The sequence below is a fragment of the Geotrypetes seraphini genome, chromosome 4, assembly GCF_902459505.1.
Source record: "Geotrypetes seraphini chromosome 4, aGeoSer1.1, whole genome shotgun sequence".
Taxonomy (NCBI): Eukaryota; Metazoa; Chordata; class Amphibia; order Gymnophiona; family Dermophiidae; genus Geotrypetes; species Geotrypetes seraphini.
Window position 1 is genome coordinate 262,512,933 of NC_047087.1, and position 8,308 is coordinate 262,521,240.

At 41.4% G+C, this 8,308-nt stretch overlaps 1 protein-coding gene across 3 annotated transcripts in view; it reads right to left on the bottom strand.

Moving 5' to 3' along the window:
* LOC117360069 overlaps nt 1-7,464 on the bottom strand; it is a 219,874-nt gene extending 212,410 nt beyond the window's left edge. For 2 of the 3 annotated variants that reach the window (XM_033943703.1, XM_033943701.1), the window contains exon 1: nt 7,040-7,464. Coding sequence is in view for 1 of the 3 variants with exons in the window: in XM_033943701.1 (XP_033799592.1) it covers nt 7,040-7,068 (29 nt within the window). In the remaining 2 variants the exon portion in view is untranslated. Of the gene's footprint in view, nt 1-6,931; nt 6,997-7,039 lie in introns of those variants that run through there. The other variant, XM_033943702.1, reaches the window with a different exon arrangement.
* Nucleotides 7,465-8,308: the final 844 nt, after the last annotated feature.

The window sequence follows — 8,308 nt, forward strand, 5'->3', positions numbered from 1 at the left end:
TTCGCGAGGATTTGGGGGGATATAAGATTACATATAACATAACAAACAGCTCCCTAAAGGAGAAAGGATAGAGAAGGAAGAAAAAACAGCAAGAGGACATTAACTACCACCAATACATGGGACTAGTAGTACAGCAACATTGCACTGGCCATTTATATCTACTGCTATATGAATAGGACATCGGTGAGAAGAAAAACTTTTTTAGGTTTCTGAAAGATATTTTGGCTTTAGTATATAGCTATGCAGAATAAAGTTACCTGTCCATATTAAATTTCATCTGTCTTTAAAGAGCCCAATTTCCTTATCTCAAAAGCTTTTCCTGAAGTTCCTCAATAGGCTGTATTCCAACTACCTTAATTGGCTCACCTATAAATTAAATCCCTTCATTCATTTCCCCTTTTTCCAGACTTGTTCGTAAGTTAAACAATTCTGGTGGAACATTCCACTATTTGTTTCTCTCTTTATTAGAGCAAGTAGAGAAAGCAAACTGTATGACTCGTAGGATTCTTTCCAAACCCCATATGGTTACTTCTGGGGTAATCCTGCCCTGCATTAAAAATTATGCACACAGTTTAGAATTCTGCAGACTTTATTTTCCCATAGAATCATCACCTTTGAATATTTCATTTCAGATGTAATACAGAAAAATATGTTACTCAAAGATACAAAATTTTAAATTTCTTCGCATAATGCCCTCATCAGAAACCGTGACTATGCCATTGGCTAATTCATCTCCATCCTTCCAATGGCCTGATCTCCTTCCAATATACATTGAATTTCTCTATCTGTCTGTCCCTCCCTAACTGAAAACACTTCCGTCTTAATATACCATGGCCTGGCTACTTCTCTGGTTTGTATTCTACCCTGAGCCAGTCACTTTTTTTTTTCTTAAGACTGTTCCTTAAGCTACACCTATGTCATGGAACCAACAGGAAAGTGAAATCTGTCTGCTCCACCTTAAAGCCACGGCGAGACAGAGCTTTAGAGTGCAGCAGCCTCTAGCTGCTTTGTAACAAGGAGTTAGGGCTGTTGAACTCTTAGAGATCATGGAACCTCTGGGAACAAAAAGGAAAGTGATACATCAATAAGCTTTACTCAGATGTACTCCCTGCCTTTGCTTCACTTCCTCTCTCCCTCTACAAGGATGCTGTTGAAGCATCCTTGTTTTCCAGCTCATGAAGCCAGCAGAGTCACTCATTTCTACTTTTTTTTTTTAGTTTGGGACTCACATAGCCAGTTACTGATACTACTGCTTCTTTCTTGAAGCAGTGCAGCATTGTTGTTGCCTATTCTGCATTGCCCAGCACTCCTCCAAGAGTAGGTGTGTGTCTCTGACATTGAGCTCAGAGGCAGTTTGAATGGTGTGGTTCCTGAATCTCTATTGTTTTGCAAAAAACATGAAACCAATCACTAAATGTCAAAGTCAACAGCTAAGAATGGTAAGCATTACCATGGTGGGACAGAGCAAAGTCCATCAAGCTCAATATCCTGTTTCTAACTGTGGCCACTCCATGTCATATACCTGTTGATCTCAAAAAGGAGTAAAACAGATTTCATGCTGCTTATCCCAGGTGTAAGCAATAGATTTTCCCAAGCACACCTTAATCTATGGCTTTTGCCTTTTAGGAATTTGTCCAATCTTTTTTTTTTTTTTACACCCTTCTAAACTAACCACTTATACTAGGTTATCTGGCAACCCTTTCCAGAGACTAATTACAAACTGAGTGAAGAAATGTTTTCTCCGATTTGTTCTACATGTAAAAATGTTAAAATTTTTCAAAATGTAAAATGCATCCTAACAGTGCCACTATAGTAAAGCAACAAGAATTCCAGTGCTTTACCAGCACTATTTGACAGTATACATAGCAGTCAATAGCAAACTAAGGATCACCATATATAGTAACTACCTATAATCAAGCTGTGCTAGAGGTTTTTAGTGCGAGCCGGCACGGTAAATGCTCCAATGTTCATAGAATTCCTATGAGTATCTAAGCACTTACCTTGTCGGCCAGTGCTAAAAACCTCTAGCACAGCTTGATAAAAAAAAAGGGAAGGGGTAGGTTTTGCAGTATAATCTACAACTAAAAAAAAAAATGAAATGCACACAAATTTATATGCATACAAATGCACATCCGCAGACATGCATGCATGCCTAACAGCCACAGGATTTTAAAAAAAACAACAAAACCAAACAAAACCCTTCCAAGGAGAAAAAAAAAAAAAATGGCCATTCCAACATCTGCAGCATATTAACATTGATACACTAAAGTAGTGTCTCAGAAACTTTTTCTGTCCCGGCTTGGGCCTGTGTCTGGAGGGCCTCTAATGCACACTTGACATCATATCAATATCTGCGCATGTGCAGAGGCCTACCAGATGCAGGCCCTGAGCTTGGGGACTTCCAAAACCCAGACAAACTGCCAGATTTTGGAAATCTCTCCATGTGCTAACCCTGAAATTACCATACCAGGGTCGGGGGATGAGAGTGGAGAGGAGGATAGGCACCGGCTAACTCGCATACAGCCAGAATCTCACCAGAGCACATAGTTTGCTATTGACTGCACTAAAACATAGTTCTTTTAATAAATTGTTCCTTTTGAACTGTCCCTCTTGTCTCCATGTAGACTGTCCACAGCTTCTCAATTTATATCATCAATAGTTTTGATAGTCAAAAATTGGATGAAGGTCTATAAACTAAAATTACACTCAGATAAAACCAGATTTTTTGGGGGGGCCACACCATTTAAATGTGACAAAGGCAGTTTAGTTTTGAATGGTATTACATATTTTATTGTTCATATGCAAAGTGCAGAATAATGCATTTGGGGATTAGAAATCGGAAGGAGCCTTATGTGCTGGCAGGTGAGAGGCTGATATGCAGAGATGGGGGAAAGGGACCTTGGTGTGATAATGTCCGAAGATCTAAAGGCGAAGAAACAGTGCGACAAGGCAGTGGCTGCTGCCAGAAGGATGCTAGGCTGTACAGAGAGAAGCATAAGAAGAAAGTGTTCATGCCCCTGTACAGGTCATTGGTGGGGCCCCACTTGGAATATTGTGTTCAATTTTGGAGATCTTATCTGGCAAAGGACATAAGACTTGAAGCAGTCCAGAGACGTGCGATGAAAATGGTAGGTTTGCACCAGAAGATGTATGAGGAGAGATTGGAAGCCCTGAATATGTATACCCTAGAGCAGTGTATCTCAAACTGTGTGCCTCCTGAGATTCCAAGTGTGCCACGGCACACTGAGGAGGAAGAGAGGCGCCTGCTAGCTGACTTTCCTACGCGGTACAGCGCCAGCGCTGCCCGATTTGCCAAAGGCCTGCATGTTTCCCCCTTCTCTCTAGCTTCCTCCAGCTTCCCCCCTGGCCTCCATGTCTCAACTTTAAAGCTAATTACAACAGCTTGCAGAGGATCGCCGGTAGGGGAAGGTCCAGAATACTGCTTTAATTAAAAATTTTTAAAAATCACGAATAACCGAATCCGCAGATGCTGAAACCACAGATTCAGAGGGAGAAGTGTAGTTCAAGCTCCTTTTGCTGAACTACAAGTGTGTTCATTCTGCTGCCCCTCAATCTTTCTCCTTATACACCTCCCAAAGAACTCCATTGCTCAGATAAGCTGCACTTAGCAGTACCCTTCTCCTCTACTGCCAATTCCAGACTTTGTTCCTTTCATCTAGCTGCCCCCTATGCCAGGAATAAATTTCCTGAGAGTTTATCCACTATGCCCCGTCGCTTACCTTGTTTAAAAGCAGACTGAAAATCCACTTTTTTTATATAGCCGTCAATCCATAATCCTATTCCCCACCATCAACCAACCTAGCCAGCAGATTAACCATTCCCCTTAACTGTATCCTGTTTGTCTTATCTGTTTAGATTATAAATTCCTTCGAGCAGGTATTATTATGAGCAGGTACTATCATGACTCTGTATAGTCCTGTGTATGTCTAGTAGCGCTATAGAAATAATTAACAGCAGCAGTAGTAGTAATGTGTGTGTATGGGGGGTGGTGCTGTGACTGGAGTGCCCTGCTGATGCACAGAACTCCAGCAAATTGGTGCAAAACACCAGATTACAGAGCAATTACTGTATGATGCGCAACACAAACAGTATGCAAATTATATCCATGCTGTTTGTAAATCAGCAGTAAAGGGGCAGGAACAATTCTAGCGCCTGCAAACAAGAGCAGAGTAGACACAGCTCTTGTGACCAGGCCCAGTAGAGTGTAGGGCCATGATTGCCAGAGCTCTGAACAAGAGGCAAGTAGCAGCAAAAAAAAAAAACCCACCTAAACCTTTATATGGCAAGTTCAGGAGTCTTTTTTAAATTTTGAGTGGCAATTTTAGACACAGCTGTTATGACACACAAGCACACAAAACAAGTATATGGCCACTCTTGTAGACTTTCAAGCAAAATGTTCCTACCTTCATGCTACCGAGACTCCAAACCTGCTGGAAAAGTCTGCACACTAAAAGGAGGATGTTCCTTGCTATACATTATAATGAAGTGCAGCATTTGGTTCCAGCCTTTCAGAAGCAGAGAAATTGAAGCGGTGGAGTCGCATTTGTGGTACCTGCCTGGGCTGGCCTGGCTCGATTGAGGATATGGAATTAGAAGCTGACCGAGACTGAGGGTAGTGAAAATGATTGGGGTTTATTTTTAAATTTCTTATTGCTTTATTTTTGTTGGGCCTATTTAATTTAGTTATTTCTTTCCTTCTTTTATTTTTAGGCTTTTTCTTTGGGGTTCTTTGATATTGAAGTTTTCCCTTCTGTTATGCCTTTTACAGACCTATAGTATCAAATTTATTGTATTATCGTTTCCCTCTTCCTTTTCTTTATATAAATATACATAGATGGTATATACAGGTAGTCCCCGGTTTTAGAACACTCGACGTCAGAGGGAAGGTTTCCTGGTCAATGGACCATGTGCAGGAGCCACAAATCGTGGCTTTGTGAAGACCAGCAGACCATGTGCAGGAGCTGCTGCTCATGGCTTTGCCAAGAAAAGTGTGGCTGGAAGGAGGGAGCCAGACAGAGGAGGTAAACAACCGCAAGAGGCATGAATCTGGGATGCAGAACAGAGGGGGGGGGGAAGAGGGGCGTGTTGGGACAGAAAGGGAAAGAGAAACTGCGTTGGCATAGAAAGGAAGAAGCAGGGTCACATTGGGACATGGAAGGGAGGGAGCACAAACTGGACAAAAAATGGAAGGGAGAAAGGAGGGAGGGAGCATAAACTTGGGAGATAGGATGGAACAATGGAGGGAGTGAGGGAAAGAGATGCTGAGGTGGGGGAGGGAATAGAAAGGGAGAATTTTTGGGTATAGGTGTCAGAGGGAGAGAGTGCATATGGGGAAATTAAGAAAGGTGAACTGTTGGGCATAGGGAAGGAGAGGTATGAGGTACAGATGCATAAAGAAGAGAGATGAGAGGAGAGCGATGAGAGGGAGATATATTGGATTTGATGGTGGAGAAGGAACTGATGAATAAAAATAAATGTAAACCTCCTATCTTTTCTATTTAAACTACAGTACTTTATTTTGAGGAATGTTTCTTTAATGTTTAATGTTCTTTAAATGTTTTTATAGACTGTGTACTGTACAGGATCCAAGTTACAATCAAATTCAACTTAAGAATGGTTTAAAAAATGGAACTCATTCTTAACCCAGGGACTACCTGGTATACATATAATTCATCTCATGTATTGTAACACCATTAATGAAGCTCGTGTATTGTAGCACCTGTACCGAAGCTTATGCAAATCACTCTGAATTGGCTCCCCAATCATTAATAGCGGTAAAAATGCATCCAATAAACATAATTATTTATTTCAAAGGTACTATAGTTAGATTGCAAGCGCAATGGGACATAGAGTGAAATTCAAAGCACCCGATTAGATTTTTGGCCATTACTTAAGTCAATCTGTTTTGTAAACTGCTTCAAATCCACTGGGAGATTTAGTGGTATAAAAGACACCACATTAAATTAAATTTTAATACTAATGAGCTCCTTGTAATGCATTTACATAAGATTCTTGGTGGTTGCTACCATGACAGTAAAAGCTACCAAGAACTCCACTGTGTATTGGAGGCTGACCCAACTTGCAAGCTACACTGGTTACAACCAGTCTTACTTGCAGGGTAAGCTTTTGAGCATCAGACCCTGGCAGAGTACAGGAGAAAGAATAGGCAAGTAAAGGAGTAAGTCATTAACTGCTAGATTTCAACATTTCTTTGCTACAGGTACTCAAGCTCTCTATTCCACAGAAATGTATGTGCCCATTTTTTTTGGAAGGGGGGGAAAACAATAGGGGTTTTTTTTTCTCTCCAAAAGTTCCCCAGTCTTTTCTTTGCTGGGAAAATTTCTCCAAATGGGTTAGTTTAGTTCTCCTAAGTCTCAGTATGTGTGTTCCCCTTCCCCAGTTCTTCCCTAACACCAAATATAGTCTCATTCCGTATTTTTCTCCATCTATACACCTAGTCTTTATGAACATCATCTTCCCAACATTTAACTGAATTAGAGTATGAAATAATGGACAAACGCACACATTTTGCAAAATGTGCAAGTCCCTGCAAGAGCATTCAATTGATGCATGAATAGCTAGCTAGCTATCAGCTATACAATCAAACCCATGCAGCTTAAAGTCACATGAACATACTTACCAAGAAAAGTACACTAATCATCTGTCAAGTTCAAGAACGGTGTTCTTAAATAAAATAATTAAAAAAAAGAATCCGCCAGAGAAACAAACGGGTTTATAACAGCTTCTGAATTACTTTCAAATTTACAGAAAACCCCTTTCACTGCAGACTCAAAACGAACATTCGACAAAATTAAAACAAAAACGAAGTTTTCTCCACTTAAAAGAGAAGCCTTTTGTTACAAAATGTTTATCTACTTTATACCTACCCAAGGGGCGCAAAGATACCTACCTTTCTGCCGATGCCCAGTGTTATTAAAGGAACTGCCAGAACATATTTCCGCGGCCTATGGCACAGCGCCCGCCGCTCATTGATACTTCCATCTCGGACGATACTTACCCATTTGGAACACTATTCTTCTTCACCATGTTGTAAAGCGAAGGGAAAGATCACTGCACCAAACAAGACAAGCTCGTGATTATGAAAGGTTCGAAAGTTCGTAGCCAGTTATTTCGTTAATCCCGCGTCGATCCTTTGCACTAGTACACTCAATACGAGGCAGGATCGGAGACTACCACTAGGCCTCTCCAAGGAAAACAAGCTCCAACTTGGCTAATCGGCAGCAGTAACTCACAGATCTACCAAAAGAAAGGTGTGTGCTATCCTTTTTGTGCTGTTCTGCCTCACTTTCTCAATGGCGTCTGGACATAACCAGCAAGGGTTTGATATTTAGTCAGCGTCCGCGCTACCCTACACTAGCTACGCAGCAGCTCCTAAGGAAAATGCACAACGCGCACGCTCAACCGATTACCTAGCAATCCGCAAGAAACGGGGCGGAGCGTGAGCCTGGCGGTTACTAAGGCTAAGCTGCGAGGCTAACTGAAAGGGGTTATAAGTATGAAATACAATTACTGTACTTAGAAATGCTGTTTGTTATTTTATATGCTTTGGTGAGCGAGAGGAATGGCATGTCATGTAAGGCTAATTGTTAACTTTGCTGGTAACAATTAGGAAAGCAATCCTGTTCCGTGGACAAGTAGGATTGTCACTCAAAAGTCGGTGTCGTCTGGGAGTAGAAGTACTAGAGCTTAGTGTAATGTTCTGATAAGTTGGGTGAAGTTCTTCAGCAAGGGTAACACCAGAAATACTCTGCAAAGAGACGATACATAAACTTCCTACGGCCAGAGAGGTCTGCATACACGTTAATGGCCTCCCCACGTAATGGGTTTAGCTGGGATTGGAATGGGCCCTGGGTAGAAAAATTAAGATGAGAGGCCTCCTATAAAACCATCTTTCCCGAAGGGGGGTGTGAATCTCTGAAGAGCTACAATTAAACAAACCCTGCAAAAAGCAAACTTGTTCTAGACCAGGGGTGTCCAACCTTTTGGATTCCCTGGGCCACATTGGAAGAAAAAAAATTTGTCTGGGGCAGAAACGAGCAGGTGTCAAATTTGCAATCACTAATATAGAAGATGTATATATCTAATAATAAACCTTCATTAAAGGGACACTGTAAAGAAGAACCCAAAAAAGCAGTAATACCCAGACTGAGCAATCCTCCATATGAGTTGCTGACAGGGGAAGCCTGGTTCTCCCATTCACTTCTATTACAGTTACAGTGAGCCTCTTCAGAGGCGACCCTCATCAGAGCCTGGATGCTAAAGTAGC